This window comes from Mustelus asterias, chromosome 3 (genome assembly GCF_964213995.1).
Source record: "Mustelus asterias chromosome 3, sMusAst1.hap1.1, whole genome shotgun sequence".
Classification (NCBI taxonomy): domain Eukaryota; kingdom Metazoa; phylum Chordata; class Chondrichthyes; order Carcharhiniformes; family Triakidae; genus Mustelus; species Mustelus asterias.
Window position 1 is genome coordinate 100,391,647 of NC_135803.1, and position 24,520 is coordinate 100,416,166.

The 24,520-nt window shown below is 42.2% G+C and overlaps 1 protein-coding gene across 2 annotated transcripts in view; it reads right to left on the minus strand.

Annotated features, from left to right (window-relative positions):
- The window catches only part of rad18 (RAD18 E3 ubiquitin protein ligase), a 271,630-nt gene that overhangs the window by 162,847 nt on the left and 84,263 nt on the right, over positions 1–24,520 (minus strand). For both annotated transcript variants that reach the window (XM_078209405.1, XM_078209406.1), the window contains exons 6-7: positions 21,014–21,113; positions 4,968–5,152 (exon numbers count right to left, since the gene is read on the minus strand). In XM_078209405.1, the coding sequence (XP_078065531.1) occupies positions 4,968–5,152; positions 21,014–21,113 (285 nt within the window). The remainder of the gene's footprint in view (positions 1–4,967; positions 5,153–21,013; positions 21,114–24,520) is intronic.

Below are 24,520 nucleotides of genomic sequence, written 5' to 3' on the forward strand. Positions count from 1 at the left end.
AAGAGATGTAAGGGGCAAAAAGGTGGTGAATGCTTGGAAAACACTGATGGAGGTGGTGGTGGAAGCGGATTCTGTAACAATGTTCAAGAGGAATCTGGATAGATACATGAATAGACAGGGAATAGAGGGATATGGACCACAAAGAGGAAAGAAAATATTAAATTACAGAGGCACTTGTGTCAGCACAGACTGGGTGGGCCGAAGGGCCCATTCCTGTGCTGCACTGCGCTTTGATTATGTGGTGTTATGTCTACACTAATAGGCAGGCCTCAATGCCAACGATATGAAGAACTCCCCATACTTCTATTAAGTAAATGACAGGGGTCTTGGCTGCCAATATTCACAGTTTGGTTTTCAGTAGGTGAAACAAACAATAAGCAGAGCAATCATTGTATATTGTCAGGAAAAGCCAAGAAAATGTTGATCAGTTGGTAATACTGTCATATAGTTTTTGAACTGTTGTGGTATGTGAATGGTAATTAAAGCAAGGGACAGAGCAACTGTGTGAATCTAAACTGTGGGTTTGATATGGTAATAAGCCCAGAAATAATTCATACAGATGTCTACAAAAGGTAATTTAGTCAGAGTGTGTACAAAACAGTAGAAAATCTGCATGGGTTGTTGTGGTTCAAAAGAGAAGATATACAGGGTGTCAAAGAAAGGTAAAGAATGGATAGAGTAAGTTTACTTTTCTTTTAAATTCTGTAAGTTGAAATGAAAAATTGAAGTTAATCAATTCTTGGAGACAACATTTCTGAAGAGACGAGGTGAGAAAACTGAGATGTCAAAGGAAAAGAACATATTTACGGAGATACTGAAATCAATGGGAGGAACTCTTTTAGATCTCAGCAGGCAGCAGGCATAGCTGGTCAACTCTCAGCAAGCAGTATGAATGAAGCCAGATCCAAAAAGCTAGCTGCTGTTAACCCCAGAGGGCACCTCAAGAGAAATTAAAAGCAAGTGTGTAGAAAAATACTGGACTTTTACAGATTTTTAAAATCGATAAAGGTTAGCTCTGAAGGTAGTTAAATTAAGATTGTGTGGCAGTGCCTTAAAGTATTGGTTCTGATGAAGAGCCAAAAGGGCTCTAAACGTTAACTCTGCTTTGTCTGCTTAGAGATGCTGCCAGACCTGCTGAGATTTTCCCACATCCTCTGTTCTTGTTAACACATTTGCACTGTGTGAAGCTATTGTTGTGTTTATGTGTAATTCTATTGTACTTTTTCCTATTTCTTAATAAACACTTACTTTACTATAAAATTGTTACAAGTAGTTGAGGATACAATTCCTGGGTTTCAAAACCTCTCCTCATACAATAAAAACTGCACAAAGAAAACATGAGGCAGTTGTTTCAAGTTTCCCTTCTGGGATTTAAACAGCTCGGCATTTACCATCAGCCGTGCCTCAACAAACTCAAGAGAAGGAAACATTTAATCCACTGTGAAGGAGGGAAAGGGTTAATGTTTTTTGTATTCAATGTATTTTGTACCTAAAGGGTTAATGGGTTTTGTACCTAAAATGTATCACAAACATAACCCTTCATTGTGGTTAATCTCCCCTTGTTCTGGCATGAATATAAGTTATTTATTCATGGTTTCATTCTTTAACTTCATTCTTATAAAGACAGACAGCTAAATATAAATGTAATGTTTGTAAAGTCTTACCTTTTCTACAAGCTTGTGTGTGGTTTGAGGAAGGAAGGCAATTACAAGATGTGGAGCACGATAACGTTCGTTTAAAGGAGGACTCCCGCTGGGCCAGCTACAATATCGGGCGGCACGGTAGCACAGTGGTTAGCACTGCTGCTTCACAGCTCCAGGGACCTGGGTTCGATTCCCGGCTTGGGTCACTGTCTGTGTGGAGTTTGAACATTCTCCTTGTGTCTGCGTGGGTTTCCTCCGGGTGCTCCGGTTTCCTCCCACAGTCCAAAGATGTGTGGGTTAGGTTGATTGGCCATGCTAAAATTGCCCCTTAGTGTCCTGAGATGTGTAGGTTAGAGGGATTAGTGGGTAAATATGTAGGGATATGGGTATAGGGCCTGGGTGGGATTGTGGTTGGTGCAGACTAGATGGGCCAAATGGCCTCTTTCTGCACTGTAGGGTTTCTATGGTTTCTAATTGTGCCGGTAACTTCAAAGAAAGGGCCGCGGAAGAGCAGGAAACATAAGAATGTATTGCGACTACAGCTGCCAGAGAACTGCTGCTTCGTATTCAAGGACTGTTGTATGGACTTTGATTCATGACCAGACCAGCGTTTGTGTCGTGACTGGTGCTGGGAGCCATAATGTATAAATGTCCACTCTTCTTGTGTTCAGTGAGAGGTTTGGTGAATCGCTGTTAAGGTTGCCGGACCTCTCCCGCAAGCTTGTGAGAATAAACCTTAGTGTATTTTGACTCATACCAGCCTCAGAGGTAATTTTTACCTACTACACACTGTATTTTGCAGAAGTTAAAATAATTTAATTATACAAGCTGGCTGCCTACATGATTGACCGATGTTGGAAATAATATGACGTGAAGCAATTGTGCACCCTCAGGCATCAACTGCAGAGGCTTCAGTCAGCACTTTAATGCTTTGTTGTTTAAATGGCTAATTCCTCAAGCGACCCAATTTACCTACATTTCCATGAGCAAAAATAAGGCTTGAAGTGCAAAAGTTGCCTGCAATATCATACGACATAAGGTCCATAAAATATTAAAACTTGCCTCCCCACATGAATGCCAAAGTAACTGGTAAAATATTTTTAATGTTTCTTACGCAGTTATGTTCAACTCCCAGCCACTTGTGATTAAACACAGAAGTGGATGAATGAAGCAAACCAGCTGCAAAAGAGAAAATTCTACAAATAATACAGGGCGGCACGGTGGTTAGCACTGCTGCCTCACAGCTCCAGGGAGCTGGGTTTGATTCCCAACTTGGGTCACTATCTGTGTGGAGTTTACACATTCTCCCTGTGTCTGTGTGCTCCATTTCCTCTCATGTCCAAAGATGTGAGAATTAGGTGCACCGGCCATGCTAAATTGTCCCTTAGTGACCTGGGATGTGTAGGTTAAAGGGTTTAGCAGGGTAAATATGTGGGGTTACGGGGATAAGCCTAGGTGGGATTGTTGTTGATGTAGACTCAATGGGCCGAATGGCCTCCTTCTGCACTGTAGGGTTTCTATGATTCTATGAGATAAAACTCTCTTCTACAATTTTGATGGGCTGGATACAGGTAATCCAAAAATATCTTTTGTTATTGTTCCTCGGGGAAATATGCAGACATGAAATGAAGATGATAACTCAACAGCTAACTCAAAATAAGACCAGGAACAAGACTTAAATGAAGTGCATAAAATTACCAAGGCCTTAAGTTGGATGGATAGGAAGAACTTAGAACATATTGAGAGATCAAAAACCAAGATTGATAGATTTAAAGTAATTGGCACAAGGATTGGAGGAGAGTTGCAGAAAAGTATTTTCACTTAGGGGGTTGTGAGATTCCAGAACTCATTGCCTGAAATCCTTATTACTTAAAAACAAAATCTGTAATGTACAGGACTATAAACCAAGTGCCAGGTGGTGGGATTAGGCTGGATAGTGCTTTTTCGAGTAAAGCTATAATCAACAAATCAGCCTCCTGTACAGTAAATTTCTATCATTTCTATGATTCTAGAAGCAGCTGGCACCATAATCTCTCTCACTGTTTTTGTGAAGCTACAGTTCAGAGACAGCAGGATTCCCAAGTATGTGCAGAGATTTGTTTCCTCAAGGGTTGGTAGTCACAGAAAACTAAATGTGAATTACATTCAGCTTGGTTCACCTGGTCACACCGTAAAATTACTTAAATGTTTCTATGCAACAGAAATGATGACCATTAACCATGGGCGGCACAGTAGCACAGTGGTTAGCACTGCTGCTTCACAGCTCCAGGGACCTGGGTTCGATTCCCGGCTTGGGTCACTGTCTGTGTGGAGTTTGCACACTCTCCTCGTGTCTGCGTGGGTTTCCTCCGGGTGCTCCGGTTTCCTCCCACAGTCCAAAGATGTGCGGGTTAGGTTGATTGGCCAGGTTAAAAATTGCCCCTTAGAGTCCTGAGATGTGTAGGTTAGAGGGATTAGCGGGTAAATATGTGGGGGTAGGGCCTGGGTGGGATTGTGGTCGGTGCAGACTCGATGGGCTGAATGGCCTCCTTCTGCACTGTAGGGTTTCTATGATTTCTATGAACTTCTAAGGCATTGGCTTCGATTTTCCACGAGTGTTCGTCAGCTTATTAATATCCCACCTCTCCAACATTCAGTTTCATGGACAAGGAAAGCTATGGGGAGCTGAATGCATTAGTAGAAACCCCTGGTTTTCGTGCCTATTTACCTGCTGTTCTGAGTGTCTGACTGGAAGGGCTGTGAAGTTAACACTTTTAAATGGATCGTTAATCACAAAGTTGAAATATCATTCAGTCATGAATCACAATTTAAGAATCAAGGTTAGTTAAGCAGAACTGTTTTACCAAAAGGAAATGTATTCTGTGAAATGCTCTGAAGAGGGGACATATGGAAGCATTAACTCTCTCTCTCTCCCCACAGATGCTCCAGATCCACGATGTTTTCCAGCATTTTGTTTTTATTGTATGCAAATTATATGCAAATAAGCAGGTATTGATCGATTCAAGAGATGATCGGAATCAACATGGATTGAGGGATACCCCGAGGAAGAGAGTCGGTGACACTGATTTCTGAGAAAGTACCAACTGATCTTCCCATGATTATCTTCATAGTCCAGGAGGCTTTTCTAGTTCACATTCATCCTTTCAGGAGTCATTCTGTAAACTTTGTTGGTTTTAAAATTCTAATATTCTTTTGCATTGGTAAGAAAAACTGTTGGTTATTTTTACCTCACTTTAAGGATGTACAAATGTTATGAACAAACTTTCAGAAAGAAAGAACTGCGCGTACCACACATTTTATTTCTGGCAATTTAGGTTTACTCACCTGATCTGGGGTTTAAGGAGTCGCACTGTGAGTTATACATTTGTACAAACGCCTGGTGTCGTTTAACCAACTGTGCTTTACAACCCTGAGTTGGCAGTCCACACTCCTTCAACTTTTTCCTCAAATCCCGCTCAGAAATCAGATTATACACAAGTTTCGGCAGCAGTTTCCTTTGATTCACTGAGCTTGAATGGAAAATAAAACAAGTGAATGCTAAGTCTTGTTAATAACTGCTCACCAGAATGAGGTGAGTTTGACCACAGCAAGATCTGACACAGGTTATGTATAAAAACAAAACTATACTATATTACAAAGGGATGAGAGGTTTCACAGACGGGAAAAGCTTGGAATTTTCCCTTTAGAACAGAGAAAGTTAAGGGATGTTTTAATAGCCATGGTCCAAATTATGAGGAATTTTGATAGTTTCTCTCTGCCTAATCTGTTTCTACTGGAGAAAGGATCAGTAGTCAGTGGGTACATACATAAAATAATTGGGAAAAAAAGCTTGTGCTTGGTGGGGAGGTAGATAATTTTTTGAGAAGGTATTGATCTTTTGTCTTCAACAAATTGTTATGATCTGGAATACACTGGCTAAAAATGTGGTGGAAGCAGATTCAATAGTAACCATCAAAGAGAAATTGGAGAAATAATTTGAAAAGAGGAAATTGCAGAGCTATGGAGAAAAAGCACTAGATTGGGACTAATTAAATGGCTCCTTTGGAGAGCCTGCCAAGGCATAATGAAAACAAAACAAATTTGCATTTCCTGGACGCAAGACATCCCAAAGTTCTTTACAATCAAACAAACTACTTCTAATTCTGCTTCTGTGAGTGTCGAAGTACCCCAAATGCCAAAATACAGAAGGCAATATTTCTAAATGACTGCATCACCTAATAAAGGAATTAGTTAGAATTAAAATGGAAACCACTGATTACTGATCCTTTTCCAGTTGTCCAGCTTCTCCCTGTCTAATTCCTCATAATTTGGGTCATGTCTATTAAAACATCCCTTAACTTTCTCTGCTCTAAAGGGAAAAATCCATGAAAATCAATAATGTAGCTCAAGAAAATCTGAAGAGTCCGCAGGGGGAAATAAGATTTTGACTCCTAGCGGGGTTGAAATTCTTATTTCCAGTTACCATAAATTAAGAGTTCCCTGTTACTTGCCCAACATCCAGGAAGTGCAGAGTACTTCCCAGGCATCAAACAGGAAACCCTCAATACCATATTTCAGTTTATTGGTTATATCACAAGTCTTCCTCATTTTTGGAAAACAACACAATAAACCCTTTAGCTAACTGCAGTTTCGGGAATACCTATCAATAAACAGATTTATCAGACAGTAGCATGACACACCATAAAGCATTTAGAAGCTTAACAATGTCTGAAGAACAGTTATATACACCATGTGAAATAACAATATAAGTATTAGTCATCTATAGCAGTTCTTTTGCTGACCATGAACAGTCTTTCTTACATGCTAAGAAATGCACATTTCAGAGAAAAAAACTGCGAGAAACAAAATTTAAATCTGCTTTGAATTCCAAAATAAGATGTCCATCAAACATATATTCAAAATCCATAAGATGCTTGTATTTGCACTGAATGGCTTGACTAGTCCCTGAAATATCCAACCTGGAGGATAATGACCAGTTAGGTATCAAAATTAGCTGGGCCCATTCTGTGAGTGACTAATAATGGATGCATGGCTTTTAATCTGCAATGAGTCTGCATGGATTGAAATTAACAAATGTAACCACACTATTCAAGAAATGATGAGGAGAGAAAACAGGAACTGTAGGCCACTTAGCCAGACATCAGATATCAGGAAGATGCTACAATCTTATTAGGGTCATAGCAACAGAGCACTTTGAAAAATCATAATATGGTTAGGCAGAGTCAACAGATTTATAAAAGGGAAATTATGTTTCACAAATCTATTAGAGTTTTTTTGAAGTTGTAACTAGCAGGGTATCACAGCCCATTGAATCTGCACCGACAACAATCCCACCTAGGCCCTATCCCCGTAACCCCACATATTTACCCCGCTAATTCCTCTAATCCACGCAGCCTGGAACACGAAGGGGCAATTTAGCATGACCAATGCACCTAACCCTTTGGATGATCAGGGTAGATAAGGCTGAACCAGTGGATACATTTTCAAATGTGATTCAGTAAAGTTCAAGGACTGGTGAGCAGGCAGAAATAGAGAGGAGAAATGAACATGTCATTTTCTGGCTGTCAAGCTATGACAGAATATCATACAAACCAGTACTTGGGCCTCGAGTGTTTCACTTCCATATCAATGACTAGGATGAGGACATATGCCGGAATTCTATCACCGCACCTGCCACGGAATCGGAGCAGGTGAGGAGCGGACAACGGAAATGTCCATTGACCTCGGGCAGTAATTTTCGGTCTCACTCAAGCCAGGCTGTAAAATCCCACCCATAGTGTGTAATGCATCCATATGATAGTCAGGTGGGAAAATAAGCTGTGAGGAGGCTGCAAAGGGATATCAACAGGCTGAGTAAGTAGGCAAAAATATGGTCCTTGTGCATCCACACCTGGAGTAATGTATACAATTTTGGTCTCCTTATCTAAAAGGAGCATATACTTGCCTTGGATGGAATGCAGCAACGTTGACTGCACTGACCATTGAGGTGAAAGGATTGGCCTCTGGCTGACCTAGACCAAACCAACATTCCTGAGAATTTTTATTTATTTATTAGTCACGAGTAGGCTTACACTGCAATGAAGTTACTGCGAAAATTCCCTAGTCGTCGCACTCCGGCACCTGTTCGGGTACACGGAGGGAGAATTTAGCGTGGTCAATGCACCTAACCAGCACGTCTTTCGGACTGTGGGGGGGAAACCGGAGAATGTCTTTGCCCTGATCAACTGATCCATCCTGTGAAACTTCTTCACCAATTAGGACTCTCGCAAAACCTTTTTCAGGCCAATCTCAAGAGTGCATGTAACTTTCAGACAGAGTGAATAACTGGCATGGGGAAAAGCCCGCAAAAAATATAAGGACACTGATTTAAACATCGAGTTAAGTAGCTACATCCTCATCCCGCCACCTGACCTTTTATTCTTGGCCCTGTAGCATGGTAGAAGTAGGAAAATCCCTCCTGAGAAAGATCCTCCCATATTAAATAGCAGGTACCAGTTCAGTGAACAATTTTCAAGCTGAGAAGGGGATATTTTTGCTGCCCAAGGGTGTGGAAATGAAGCCAAGGTGGGTGGATGGAGTTTGGCCCCCAGATCACTCACAGTCTGATTGAATGGGTGGGTCAGGTTGGAGGAGCTGACTGGCTTCTCCTGTTCCTGCTGCCAAAGCTCAGAGCTGGTTTTGCCTCCTGGGTGAGGGGTAACATTGCCAGATACTCGAGCTAGGGGAGAGTAAAGACAAGCTCAATTTTTTTTTCCAATATATTAAATAACATAAGAGCAGAATTTAAAGACAGAAACCATTTCCCCACATTACACGTGTTCCTGTTTATGTATCCGAGCCCCCTCCTCAGCACCCCCAGTAACAAGTGAACTTGTCCTCACAGACCAGCTTCAAAAAAAATCAGAGCTTTTAATTCTGATTCTTTTAAGCCAGTCTGTCTGGTCCTAAACTCTGGCTGCTCACCATAGATGATGAGAACTCGGTTTTAAAACACCTAGCCTGGGATCTCAGCCTGCGGGCCCTGGTGTTTGGAACAGTCTGCACCCTCCTCTCCCGGAAGGTGGTGTTGGACCGGCCCTCTGGTGCACTCTAGCAGCACTACACCCCTATGCCATGTTCATAGAATCATAGAAACCCTACAGTGCAGAAAGAGGCCATTCGGCCCATCGAGTCTGCACCGACCACAATCCCACCCAGGCCCTACCCCCATATCCCTACACATTTACCCGCTAATCCCTCTAACCTATGCATCTCAGGACACTAAGGGGCAATTTTAGCATGGCCAATCAACCTAACCCGCACATCTTTGGACTGTGGGAGGAAACCGGAGCACCCGGAGGAAACCCACGCAGACACGAGGAGAATGTGCAAACTCCACACAGACAGTGACCCAAGCCGGGAATTGAACCCAGGTCCCTGGAGCTGTGAAGCAGCAGTGCTAACCACTGTGCTACCGTGCCGCACAGTGTTGAATCCCTAATCTGCTCTGGGTTATCTAACCTCAGCCTCAACAAGGAACAAGATGATACAATAAACCTCAGTGCAGCACTCTTTCCATGTAGTATTGTTAAAGGTGTGGGCAACGATGTGATCAGTTAGCAAACTGAGACTCCTGTTTGACCCCCTCAGGTAGATAAAAAAATATCCATTGGGGCTATTTTAAATAAGTGCAGGGAGTTCTTCCCAATAAATGGCTGGTATTTACTCCTCAATCAACACCACAAAAATAGATTATCAGGTCATTATCGCATTGCTGTTTGTGCTTCCTGCTTATGTGCAAATCGGCTGCTATGTCTCAAACAACAACCATTCCCCTGGAGTAATTACTGACTTTAAAGAGTTTTGGTGCCGGCTGATATTGTGAAAGATGCTTTATTAAGGCAAATTCTTCATTTTCTTTTCTTGTTCATAGTTACCCAGTGATCCCAGAAGCAAAAGTGCAATCTGGGCATCAGGTAAAGACAGTATTGTACTCAGTTGTAATAACCATAGTCAAAAAGCCTCACTGCATATGTTCAGATTTCACTTGTGGGCACTCAGATGAGTTCGCAAAGTTCAGCTATTGCCCAGAATTGATTTCTAGCAAGAGACAAAGAGGGATTTGAAAAAAGAATAACTGGTTCAAAATTTGCCGAAACTTACAAATGTACTAAACAATGAGGAAGATAACAATGGACTTCCAGAGGACATAGACAGGCTGGCGGAATGGATAGACACATAACAGATGAAGTTGAATACAAAGTGTGAGCTGATATTAAAACTTAGAAAGTCAATACAAACCCAGTGAGGTTGCAAGTGCTGAGAAGCCAAGTCTAAGGGGGTTCGGGCATAAATCTTTCAAGGTAGTGAAAGAGGTTAATAAAAAAGATGATAGAGTGAAACTAAAAGAGAAGATGCTGGAAAAACTCAGCAGGTCTGGCAGCATCTGTCAGGAGAGGGTGGCACGGTGGTTAGCACTGCTGCCTCACAACGCCAGGGACCTGGGTTCAATTCCAGCCTCGGGTCATTGTCTGTGTGGAGTTGGCACGTTCTCCCCGTGTCAGCGTGGGTTTCCTCTGGGTGCTCCGTTTTCCTTCCACAGTCCAAAGATGTGCGGGTTAGGTTGATTGGCCATGATAAATTGACCCCAATGTTGGGATTAGCAGGGCCTGGGTGGGATTGTGGTTGGTGCAGACTCGGTGGACTGAATGGCCTCCTTCTGCACTGTAGGGATTCTGTGAGAGAAAAGAACTGATGTTTCGAGTTGATGACCCTTTGTCAAAGCTAAAAAGCATAGAAAATGGGAGATATTTATACTGTTGGGTGAGGGAATGAAAGATGAGCCATAGCCACAAAAACAAGGGGAAAGACTGCTAATGGCAGTCCATAGAGAGAATAGAAGGTGCGAATGGCCAAGCGGCACAGAAGCTGAAATCAGAGTGTAAGCTGTGACAGATGAAGATGTGCGGGGAGGGGGCAGATGGGTGGGAGAGAGGTAAAATTGGGAAAAAAGGGGGGGGAAGCAAAGGGGGAGATAAGTTAAGAAAAGGGGGAATAAAATAGGGGAGGGGGGGGCAAAGAAAAATAAAGTTAAAGTAAAGAAAAACAATAAAGAAATAAAATGTAGAGAACAGTTAAAAAAATTAATGAAATGAAAACAAAGGGGTCGAGGTGGGGTAGAGCAAATCATCTGAAGTTGTTGAATTTGATGTTGAGACCGGAAGGCTGTCAAGTGCCCAGCCGGAAGATGAGATGTTTTTCCTCCAGGTGCGTTGAACTTCACTGGAACATTGCAGCAAGCCAAGGACAGACATGTGGGCATGGCAGCAGGATCGTGCGTTAAAATGGCAAGCAACCGGAAGGTCAGGGTCTTATTGCGCACAGACCGAAAGTTCTCAGTAAAGCGATCACTCAGTCTAGTTTTTGTCTCTCTGATAAGAGGAGACTACATTGGGAGCAGCGAATGCAATAGACCAAATTGAAAGAGGTGCAAGTGAAACGCGGCTTAACCTGGAATCAATGTTTTGGACCTTGGATGGTAAGCACGGAAGAAGTAAAGGGGAGATGTTACACCTTCTGTGATTGCATGAGAAGGTGCCATGGGTGGTGGGAGAGGTGTTGGGTATAGCGGAAGAGTGGACTAGGTTATCCCAGAGGGAATGGTCTCTGTGGAATGCTGACAGAGGGAGTGAAGGGAAGATGTGTTTGGTGGTGGCATCGCATTGGAGTTGGCGAAAATGGCAGAGGATTATGCTTTGCAGGTGGAGGCTGATGGGGTGAAATGTGAGAAGGGGACTCTATCCTTGTTCTGGGAGGGAGTGGGGGTGAGGATCGTGGTGCAGGAGATGGACCTCACACTGTTGAGGGCGCTGTCAACAACTATAGGAGGGAAACCACAGTTGAGGAAGAAGGAACACATATTATAAGCACCACTTTGGAAAGTAGCATCATCGGAACAAATGCAGTGAAGGCGAAGGAGCTAAGAGAAAGGGATGGAGTTCTTACAAGATGGAGGGTGCAAAGAACTGTCGTCCAGATAGCTATTGGAGTCAGTGGGCTTGTAATGGATATTGGTAGATAGTCTATTGCCGGAAATGGAGACAGAAAGGTCAAGGAAGGGAAGGGAAGTGTGAGTATATGGGATCAAAAGACTTATAAATAAAATGATAGAATTCAAAGAAGGAACTTATGCTACATAAAACACTACTTTGGAGAATTGTGTCCAAATTTGGGCACCACACTTTGGAAAGGATGTGAAGCTTCGGAGACATCAGAGATTTATCAGCATCATTTCAGGAATGAGGGATTACAGTTACTGGATACACCTGGAAAAGCTGAAATTGTCCTCCTTGTAGCAGAGAGGAAGGCTGAGAGGTGTTTGAAACATGAATGCTTTGGAATAAATTAAGAGCAACTGCTTTCAATCATCTTAAGGGTTCATAACCAACAGGCACAAATCTTGTGTGCTTGGCAAAAGTACCAGAAACAACATGAGAAAAAATCATCTTCATACAATAAATGTTGGGATTTGCAATGAATGGCTGTGATTTGCAATGTACTGCCGGATAAGCTGGAGGCTACAGATGTAATGATAGATTTCAAGAGAAAATTGGATAGATCATTGAAGGAGAAAAATTTGCATAGGCATGGGGAAGGGACAGGCAAGTTGGACTAACTGATTTTTTCTTCAAAAAAGGAGACACACACTTGATGGTGTGAATGCTCACTTCCTGCAATGTTGTATCCTGATTTTCTATTCTGGAAAATATGATTTTGCCTTAATACTTGTAACAACTAGAAAATCTGGGTGCAACTGTCAGACCTGTAACAGACCTGCAGCCCACAAGCTTAATTGTGAAGTGTTGGGTCACTGTTAAAACTGATTTCACTAACATGACAAATTTACATTCTTTATTTAATCTGCTGGGTTTCTGATTCCTTCTGACCACTCAGTCATCACAATTACACCTCCTTCAATGTAATTAGCACTGACAAAATGAAACAAATCACCAGTCATGCAGTCAGCTGGGAGCAGACTGATAAGAGTTAGAAATGCACAGAGCACAGCTCACACGATTACTATATTGCTCTGAGGGAAAGGAAAACAATTACAGGTTTGATGATATCTCCAATGCTGGAGACAACAACTAGTTCAGGTAGCCGATTGAAAGAGATGCCAGTCTTTTTTGGGGGTTTACCAATGCTTTGTTGCACATGCTTTTGCTCTGGCGGGTCTGTCTTTGATTTGATTTATTATTGTCATATGTATTAGCATACAGTGAAAAGTATTGTTTCTTGCGTGCTATACAAACAAAGCATACCGTACATAAAGGAGGAAACGTGAGATTGCGGAATGTAATGTTACAGTCATAGTTAGGGTGTAGAGAAAGTTCAACGTAGTGCGAGGTAGGTCCATTCAAAATTCTGATGGCAGCAGGGAAGGAGTTGTTCTTGAGTCGGTTGGTACGTGACCTCAGGCTTTTGTATCTTTTTTCCGACGGAAGAAGGTGGGAGAGAGAATGTCCGGGGTGCGTGGGGTCTTTAATTCTGCTGACTGCTTTGCCAAGGCACTGGGAAGTGTAGGCGGAGTCAATGGATGGGAGGCTGGCTTGCGTGATGGATTGGGCTACATTCACTACCTTTTGTAGTTCCTTGCAGTCTTGGGCAGAGCAGGAGCCATACCAAGCTGTGATACAACCAGAAAGAATGCTTTCTATGGTGCATCTGTAAAAGTTGGAGAGAGCCATAGCTGACATGCCAAATTTCCTTCGTCTTCTGAGAAAGCAGAGGCGTTGATGGGCTTTCTTAACTATAGTGTCAGCATGGGGGGGACCAGGACAGGTTGTTGGTGATCTGGACACCTAAAAACTTGAAGCTCTCGACCCTTTCTACTTCGTCCCCGTTGATGTAGACAGGGGCATGTTCTCCTTTACGCTTCCTGAAGTTGATGACAATCTCCTTCATTTTGTTGACATTGAGGGAGAGATTATTGTCACTGCACCAGTACACCAGATTCTCTATCTCATTCCTGCACTCTGTCTTGTCATTGTTTGAGATCCGCCCTCTACGGTGGTGTCGTCAGCAAACATGAAAATCGAATTGGAGCGGAATTTGGTCACACAGTCATGGGTGTATAAGGAGTATAGTAGGGGGCTGAGAACACAGACTTATGGGCACCGGTGTTGAGGATGATCATGGAGGAGGTATTGTTGCCTATCCTTTACTGATTGTGGTCTATGAGTTAGGGAGTTCAGGATCCAGTCACAGAGGGAGGAGCTGAGGCCCAGGCCACGGAGGTTGGAGATGAGTATCGTGGGAATAATGGTGTTGAAGGCTGAGCTGTAGTTAATAAATAGGAGTCTAACACAGGTGTCTTTGTTATCTAGGTGTTCCAGGGTTGAGTGCAAGGCCAAGGAGATGGTGTCTGCTGTGGACCTGTTGTGGCAATAGGCAAGCTCTAGTGGATCCAGGTAGTCCGGGAGGCTGAAACTGATTCGTGCCATGACTTTCAAAGCAATTCATGGATGTCAGAGCCATTGGCCGAGAGTCATTAAGGCATGCTGCTTGGTTTTTCTTGGGTACCGGGATGATGGTCATCTTCTTAAAGCAGATTGTTGTAAAGAGAGGTTGAAGATGTCTGTAAATACTCCTGCTAGCTGATCCGTGCAGGCTCGTCGGGGTATCCCATCCGGACCAGTTGTTTTCCGTGGGTTGACCTTCGAGAAAGCTGCTCTGACATCTGCAATGGTGACACCAGATACAGGTTCATCCAAGGCTTCCAGGGTGGAGGGCATGCTCTCGCTGGTCTCTTGCTCAAAACGGGCGTAGAATGCATTGAGCTCATCAGGGTGGGGTGCGTTGGAGCCTGCGAATTTACTTCATCTTGTAGCCTGTTACATCTTGCAGACCTTGCCATAGTTGGCGGGGGTCAGTGTAGCTAGCCTGGCACTCCAGCTTGGTCCGGAACTGCCTTTTGGCATGTTTGATGGATCTCCTTAGATCGTATCTGGCTTTGCAGGCATTCAGCCTTTGATCTTCAGATAAGCGATCTCCAAGGCGACCTTCACGACAATGCAGAAACGCTGAGCAGAAACTGATAGCCAAGTTCCGCACACGAGGACGGCCTCAACCGGGATCTTGGGTTCATGTCACACTATCTGTAACCCCCACGACTTGCTTGGGCTTGCAAAATCTCACTTATTGTCCTGGCTGGAGACAATACACATCTCTTTTGGCCCTCTCTCCACTTACATTGTCTGTACCTTTAAGACTTGATTACCTGTAAAGACTCGCATTCCAACCATTATCTTGTAAATTGAGTTTGTGTCTGTATATGCCCTGTTTGTGAACACAACTCCTCACTCACCTGAAGGAGCGAGACTCCATAAGCTTGTGCTGCCAACTAAACCTGTTGGACTTTAACCTGGTGTTGTGAGACTTCTTACTTTCTTGTATAGGTCAGAGTCACCTGAGCGCCTCAGACCTGGACTTCAGCAAGCAGTAGATATCCCTGTTTATCCATGGTTTCTGGTTGGAGAACACATGGATTTGTTTCTTTGGCACACAGTCTTCTACATACTTACTAATGAAGTCAGTTACTGTAGTGGTATACTCGTTCAGGCTGGTGTCCCCAAGAGACCATTTGAAAGAAATTGCTAAGTTTCACATGAAATGACACAGCAGATAGAACAGAGATAGAAAGGTTCTTGATCAAGAAAGGGTTCAAGGGTTATGGGGAGAAGGCAGGAGAATGAGGATGAGAATCATTTCAGCCATGATTGAATGGCAGAGCAGACCCGATGGGCTGAATGGCCTAATTTTGCTCTTATATCTTATGGTCTTATGGAGAGGGAGGTCACTTGGAAATCAGTGACCTAAGCAACCTAGATAAACAGTTTTAGAGCCACAAAAGTTGGGGAGACGTATAAAGGTAACTCGGGTAAAACTTTGTAACCCAAAGAGTAATACACTTGTAAAGTTACAAGGGAAACCAATGACATGGAAAATACATATCGACCCCAAAGACATTAGATGTTTTCTGCAGAGTGAAAGGATTGAATAATATATTAACAAAGTACATACAAGGAGCTAAGATCTATGAAAAAGGAAGACATTTGTTTGACATAACATATTTTCCCTGTTCCCAAGTCACACTCCAGAAAATTGAACGCAAGAATCATGGCTGACATTCCAGGGCAGTATTGAGAGAATGCTGAACTGCCAGAGGTCCCATCTTGCGGATGAGGCCCCACCCATTCTCTCAACTGGACATAAAAGATCCAAAAGCACTATTTGGAAGAGGATCAGGGAAATTATTCCCAGTGTCCTTGCTAATATTTATCTCTCAATCAACATCACGAGAACAGATTATCTGGCAATTATCATGCTGCTGTTTGTGAGATCTTGCTGCACATAAATTGGCTGCCACGTTTCCCACACCAGTAGCAACACTTCAAAAGTACTTTGTTGACCGTAAGCACTTTGGGACTCTCTGAAGTCATGAAGGATGCTAGAAAAAAATATCTTTTGATGTCTTTCTTTTCTTTATTTGCATTAAATTGAATCCTTCATGTGCCTTCTCTTTTCACCAGTCTGTTTCCATCTTCTTGAAATTTGCTACCATCCTTCCACACTGTTCACTACATTGTCAAACACAGCTGCATCTGCAAACTTTGAATTGTGCCCCACACCCAAAGTCCAGATCATCAATATATATCAAAATGAGCGGTGGTCCTAATAATGATCCCTGGGGTACAGTGCTACATAATTCCCTTCAATATGAAAAACTAATGACCTTTATTATTTGTTTTTTTTGTGTAACATGAACATTCGTTCACAAATCACTGAAAGTGCCTCCTATATTCAGTTTCAGAGAAATATATTTTTAGTAGATAAAAACAAAAATTGCTGGAAATACACAGCAGGACCATTAGTATGTCTAAATAGGTTAGTTAAGCTAGAGGAAATGACTGTTCATCTAGTACTGCATATTAGACGAGGAGTCTAATGATTTAGAGACAGTTGGAGGGGTGAAGGGAGGTAGTGGTGAAGTACAGCCGTTCATATGGTAACTGATACTGCGTTTTCAGATATTCCTAAGGCAACTTGTGGATGAGAAATAGAATGGGGTTGAGGATAGATCTTTAGGGATCACTAACGGTAACCATAGAATCCCTGCGGTGCAGGAGGAGGCCAGTGCTGTGGGAGCAGGTGATTCTCTGGATTTTGATTGGATAGATAAGAAAAGAACCTGAGAAGTGCAATCCCTCACAACTGGGCAACAGTGAAAAGGCATTGATGGCTGCAGTTCAATAAGGATAAAGAGGTATAGTCTACTTTTGTCACAGTCATATTTCTGACCTTAATAAAAGCAGTTTCTGTAGTGTGGCGGTCAGCTCATCCTTTAGAGGTAATATTAGCACACATTCTGATTGTCTTGTCCACACAACATTACAGTGCCACAAGGGTTTGAGTCACTCAGATCTAATCTTCTGTTCTAATTGTCATTTGCTTTCTCCTTTCCTCAAGGCTGAAAACAAGATTTGACTCGGCTGTGATATCCTCCCTCCTCCACATCCCCCTCGTTCCAACTCCGAATCCCCAATGAGTGATCACCCATTGCCTTAGTCACCTGAAGAAAAGCTGCTTGACAATTATGGTGTGGCATTCCAGTGCCACTAAACCCAGTGCTGAGGCACTGGTAGTGTTTGAGACCAGTTATTTTTCTGAAGATCAAGAGCTGACCCTGAAACCTTGCCTGTTACACAGAACTCCACTAAATTACATCACTGCTTGCTTAAAGCATAGAAAAAAACAGCCTATGGCAAAGAGCAAGGCAAACAGAATTTCCCACCAGCCCTCTATCACTATCTCAATTTTCCCTCATACAACTGAATTGCTTGGCTAGATCACTTCAGAAGGCAGTTAACCATATTGGTATGGGAGTGGAGTAACAGAAGTGTGAAGCTGGATAAGGTATCTTTCCTTCCTTAAAAGGATATTGGGGGACCATTTGCACTTTATTTAATGTGACAATACTGTGCCTATAAGAAATGTATTTTAATCATGTTTCTCTGCAGGGTATTTTAGCAGTTCCTGGGATTTGGTCGGAGCTGTGTTGTCTGCAGCCAGTGTCCTTTATTGTTACTAAAGCAGTATAATTGACATCATGTCGGTTTTAATCTGAACTAATGCAGTGTTCTGTAGTTTTATTGTCCCTCTGGCATAGCAAATTAGAGATTGAATTGGGGGTGATTGACAAGTCAGGTCATCTGACTAGGGACTGCTATGTTTTCACAGAGAAGTCCAGTTTTAGTTTCGTTTTTCAGAAGCTGCTTGGAGCTGAGGGAGACAGCAGTGTTTTCCTCCTCTCTTCAGTTGGAGTTTTTGTTGTCTAAACGTTGCTGTTTTAGATGCTGCTTTTCAGTTGAGAGTAGTTTCTCTCTTTTCCCCTCTCTGATGTCTGGAAACTGGGAGCTATCAGGGACTAAGTTTACCTCTCTGAAATTTTGAGGATGTATCCTTCTCTGAAAATTGCAGTCAGGATCTCTGCTCAAAAGTGTTGAAAAGCTGGAAATCTGGCATCATGTGAGCATACTTGTTTTTGTGCTAATTCTGCAGAAGGGTGTATGTCTGTGGGATATTGCTTTAAATTAGAACAACAGAGATAATTAACTGTTGGGATTGTACTGTGTCATGTTTAAGTTTTGAAATTGGTAAAAGTTATGCAAATTCTTTTTGTTATATTCTAACTGAGTTCTTAAATAAACTTTGTATATAGTTGTATACCAATACATGCGACAATAATAAATCAAATCATCAGGTGTTTCACTCCATGTATTACTCAAGTGACCCACTAGGAAGCTTTTATTGTATTGTTTCTTGTGCACTATACAGAGAAAGCATACTGTTCATAGAGTACATATGGGAGAAGGAAAGGAGAGGGTGCAGAATGTAGTGTTACAGTCATACCTAGGGTGCAGAGAAAGATCAACTTAATATGCTCACCAATGCCAAAATCAAATGTAAAATGTAGGGTCGAGGCTAACTTCACAAAACACCCTGGAGTTTCTGGCCTGGGTCTTAACAACTGTGAAGGAATCTAGATTTTTTAATTTAGTTTATATATTTTGAGGAAGATCCTGCCTCAAAACAGAAATTAAACTCAAAATGAAATTGAATGGGAAGCAGGAAAGGCAAACGCAGAAATGAAACTGAACTTCCCAGTCTTAGGAAATCAGGAGCAAATGGAGGCTAGGAAATTGAAACTAAACCTTGTGGAATGATGCAAACCTTGTTAAAAGATATAAAAGGACACAGGTCAGTCCAAGCAGCAGTAGAAGGTGTTGAGTCCAGTGATGCAGTACAAGCTGAAGGCGACTGATGGCGATGGTCCAGATACAGAAGCTGAGAATAAGCTGCAACTGTTTCTGTTCTAGGAAGATACATTTGGTGGGTCTATCCCAGTGGTGGGCAATCTGCAGCCCAGGGGGCCACATGCGGTCTTATCTGTGCTCTGAATGCATTCCACAAGACATTTTGTTGACTGTTGTCCACACGGAGGGTTGCCATATTCATCTAATTTCCGTTGGCATCGTTTTTTTTCCCACTGGTGTGACAGAAGTGACACGCACGTAAAGCAAGGGCAAATGAAGTGAGATGCTAATTGCACACAGCGTTGGCCTCAGAGCCATGCGCTCCCTCTGCACCAAAGTGTAAATATTTCTTTTGTGTTTACCATTGGAAGTTGATGACAGTTCTATTTAGAATCATAGAATCCCTACAGTGCAGAAAGAGGCCATTCAGCCCATTGAGCCTGCATGCCCGTGGAACTCACGTTGATTATATGCTGTTGTTGGTAGGGGATCAGACTAGCTCCTAGAAGCACAGAAGCTTAAATTCCTTGTGAGGATGACAGAGGTTGATGGGCTTTGTGACTCGCTGTAATCATTAAAGTCTGAGTGGACTGCTGAGCCAATTCGTAAGAACTATCAGAGTGTTTAAGGTGCAACTTATCGTTTATATTCAATTATGATTTGCCTGTAAATTAATGTTTACCTCATGTTAGGTACAGGATAGAAAGCATTTAGTATTTACTTCGTTGACTCTTGGATAGAAATAATTCTGCTTAACCGTGGAACCTTATGGCTTCATTCGCTTAGGAAACAACTGGAATTTTGTTTTCTTCTATCTACTTAAAAAGTTACTGGTTTCTACTGAGATCATAATCAACAATCCAGCAGCATCAAGGTTACATATGCTTATTTTCTTCAAACTGAGTTCAGAATTGCTCTAATTGCCATTGTGGTGAATGAACACAACTTCTTTGGATTACTGGTCTCAGAGCATATTCACTATACTGAATGAATGGCTTTTATAATTGGAGTACATTACTGATAGATAAAGTCACTGCTAATTCAGTACATGAAAGTGGCCCTGTATGTAATCAATCTTGCAAGTTTTGTATACATCATGAACATACAATGCTGCATTTCTGGTACTTGTTTTAGCACAGCAGCCTCTGGCTTGAAAACTCGTATAGAAAATGATGACGCAAATATTAAAACAAAAAATATCTTTTTCCCCAGTTTTATTATCATGTCTTTTTATCATTGTCTTCAGTTCCAATGAAAGGTACAAACATGAAAAGTATCATTGACCTTTAGATACTGACTAACCACCTGCGTATTTCCAGATAACAATGACAGTGAAACAAATCTAGCATAGCAAGCCTGTCAATGCTTTCAAGCTTACAGCTAAAAGATAACTGGGAAATGATGTGTATCAAATATTGCCACTTTACATTTTGTACCTGGGTTTTAAGTTAGCCCATAGTCCTGACAGGAAAGCTTCCTCTACTTAAAGTATGAAAGTCCTGTATAAAAATAATTTGGATAAATTCAATTGAGTTCACAAAAAACCTAACTGTCTGATATCTGGCATAATTTGCAATCCAACCAGGATCAGAGGGTGGCTATTATGAGAGATGGACAACATCTCTCAGGTACAGTGGGCTGTCTTTCCGATATTGCAGCAGAGAAGGAGGTTTACTCTAGAGATAACATTAACTACAAAGGAATTGGATGGGCTTGATGCTGACAAATGCATGAAACAGAAAGAAATCCAATTCCCATGGTTAGTATTCCTCACTTTGATTAAGGCAAAGTTTACCCCAAAGCTGTTTGGAAAAAGAAATATTATGAGCTGCACCACATTGTGCGCCTGTTTGTTGCCCTTCACACTCCAAGATCATATTATCCATTAGCTTTTGACTTAAGGAAATTTTTTCTCTTTTGATGAGGATAAAGGTTAGCTCACCAGATTGAAGCTCGCAATATGGCACAAGATAATCTATCTCAACAGTAATTAATAGGTTGGATATTGCACTGTACCTTCGGAGACTTTCTTTCTTATCTTCCCACGTTAAGCAGCTGTCAAGATGCCTGTTAATGTTATTTTCAGGAATAGCAACCATACAGACTGGACAATTCACTGCATGACAAAAGAAAGAAAAAAGGTTATACAGCGCAGTAGATTCTTCGGTCCTCACAAAACTACAGTGGTTTTAATATAGTATGGCTGTAGTACATTTTGATCACACTGTAAGGTTGCCATGCACAACAGATAGGGAGAGTAGTTAGATGTTAAAGATCGGGAGAGATGAGCAGGGATGTTCATCTTTCTTGTTTGGAGTGGAGTTGAGTTGGTTGGTGATCTTTTCAGCAGATAGAACGGGGAGGGGAGTGGGACTCCCATTTCCCCTTTTGTATTAGTCTGCCCCTGCCCAAGTGTGTGCTGTGGTCCTTATGGGACAATTATCTAATTGCACAACTATCCAAGAAATGGTCCAAACTGTTTGGTGTCACTTCATCCACAGACAAATGTTCAACATCTGAATTTTCTACACTACAACAGTGATTACATTCAAAAATAATTCCTTCCTGGTTCGTCCTTTGAGGCAAAGATGGCCATGTTTGTCATCTGGGGTGTTTAGTAAGGTCCAAATCGGTACGTAGCTGACTGCTATGGCAGATCTACACCTGCAAAGTTCTACCGCAAACGGGACAGGATACTGCAGGTGATTGAGTTTTGGACAAGTTCCTGGCTCAGGGACTTCCTCTCCTTGTATTTTCTCTCTGCCTCTGTCATGTGCCTTCATCCAAAGCAGACCACACCACGTTTTCTTCTTGGTTGCATCAGGTATAGCGATCCTGGATGAACTTCTCCTTGGGTTCAAAGTCAATATCAAAACTCCTCAGCAAAGCTTCCAAGTATGCTTGCAGCACTTCCTTTGGCCATTAGGAAAGAGCACCCCTGACTCAAGCTCTCCATTGAAGATTTGCTTTGGTAAGCAGGAATCAGGCATTCTGACTACAAGACCTAGCCATAACTTGGCTATTGTTATAGTTCAGGTCAGAAACTCCAAAGTGCTTTATGGAGCCCACCTGGATCATAAGTTTTGCATCTTGAATTTGGCTAGGATAAGCATGATCGTTCACTTCAGGTATGATTCAAATGACCCACTAGGGAGCTTTTATCAAACCAAGTTTAATTAAGAATATAATTAACATGTATGGAAAGAAAATTAGCAATAACGTTTATCAATTACGAACAAAAAAACAAAACAACCACGATAATGTATAACCCTTAACAAATGTATGCAAGATGTTCCAATCAAACCAATCCCATAAACAAAACCCTTTAAACAAGTTCAACACAGCAAAGTCTAATGCTCACTTGACACTGGAATTGAATCCTTTGGTTGGAAAATTGAAAACTCTCAGTTTTGTAAGTTCTAGTAGCCGTCTTGACACACCCAGAACAGTTTGAAGTCAGAACAGCTTCCCAGAACCACAGGTGGACTCCGGTCAAGCCATCAACCGCAGATTTTCTACTCCAGGAAGGCTTTCAGCTAACCTGCAGAATTTCCGAGAAACACTTCTTTTCAACTTGCTGTTCCCTTCTAAAACCCAACTCTGCAGCTCAGATCTGAAAACAAAAGAGCTCCTGTCACCTGACCTGCCAACCAGCTTTTCTCCTAACAATGCAGAGCCATAAAAGATCCCACAGTAAAAATAAACAAACACCTGTTTAAGCAGCAATAAAAGGACATCTCCAGACAAGCCAGTGCCATAATAAAAAAAAACAGCTGAAGCCAAAAGGGCCTGTTTACAACTGCAGAAAACACGATGTAGAAAAAAAAAATTTCTTAAAGGTACACTAACATCACACTATGACTATCTCAATATGGTGTGGATGCTTGGCAAGCCAGATAAGGTGAGCACCTCAGTGTCTGGTATTTTGTCCGGCCAACTGATCGTCAGAAGCTTCCAAGGTAGCTGAAGTGAAGGTGGTTGAGCTTCTAGGCATAATGTTGGTATGAAGTCAAGTCTCACATGCATAGAGTAGAATCAGCAAGACATTTGTGACACAAACTTTCAGTTTGGTGGGCACTTGCTCTTTTTCATTGCTACACAGGTGTTTGAAGTCTGCCGAAGGCGACACTTGCTCTGGCAGCTCTTGAATATGTTTTGGTGTCAACACAGTCAGCTTGAGACAGCATGCTGCCAAGATAAATGAACTGATCTGACAGGTTCTGGTCCTTGGGCTCGAGATAGAGTTTCCCTAAAGCAGGCTGATCCTTCAGTTTTCTTTGTGCTGATCATAAGGCTGAAGCTGTTGCATGCATTGGAGAACAAGTCAATGCGGCATTGAAAGAGTAATTATTGCCTGTACAGCGTTTTGCACATTTTAGGGTTGTTAAAGGTGCTATGTAAATACAAATCCTTCCCTTCTTTCACTAAGATGTTGACCATCTCCCCAAAGTCTGAGGCCTGGGAGACACACCCTTGGTTGCCAGATTATAGCCCTTCCCCTTAATGAATCTACTTTGAACAACACGCAACTTCAAAAATGCTTCAAATTCAATAGAAACATGTTTTTCTGTACGTTTACTTTTGAACTCTCCTTTCCTGGGTACTCATCCTGGGTATAATTCAAAAGGTTTTGACGCCAGTGGTACCAAGGGCCTCGCGTACATAGAACATAGAACAGTGCAGCACAGAACAGGCCCTTCGGCCCACGATATTGTGCCGAGCTTTATCTGAAACCAAGATCAAGCTATCCCACTCCCTATCATCCTGGTGTGCTCCATGTGCCTATCCAATAACCGCCTAAATGTTCCTAAAGTGTCTGACTCCACTATCACTGCAGGCAGTCCATTCCACACCCCAACCACTCTCTGCATAAAGAACCTACCTCTGATATCCTTCCTATATCTCCCACCATGAACCCTATAGTTATGCCCCCTTGTAATAGCTCCATCCACCCGAGGAAATAGTCTTTGAACGTTCACTCTATCTATCCCCTTCATCATTTTATAAACCTCTATTAAGTCTCCCCTCAGCCTCCTCCGCTCCAGAGAGAACAGCCCCAGCTCCCTCAACCTTTCCTCATAAGACCTACCCTCCAAACCAGGCAGCATCATGGTAAATCTCCTTTGCACTCTTTCCAGTGCTTCCACATCCTTCTTATAGTGAGGTGACCAGAACTGCACACAATATTCCAAATATGGTCTCACCAAGGTCCTGTACAGTTGCAGCATAACCCCACGGCTCTTAAACTCCAATCCCCTGTTAATAAAAGCTAACACACTATAGGCTTTCTTCACAGCTCTATCCACTTGAGTGGCAACCTTCAGAGATCTGTGGATATGGACCCCAAGATCTCTCTGTTCCTCCAGTCTTCAGAACCCTACCTTTGACCCTGTAATCCACATTTAAATTTGTCCTACCAAAATGAATCACCTCACATTTATCAGGGTTAAACTCCATCTGCCATTTTTCAGCCTAGCTTTGCATCCTATCTATGTCTCTTTGCAGTCTACAACAGCCCTCCAC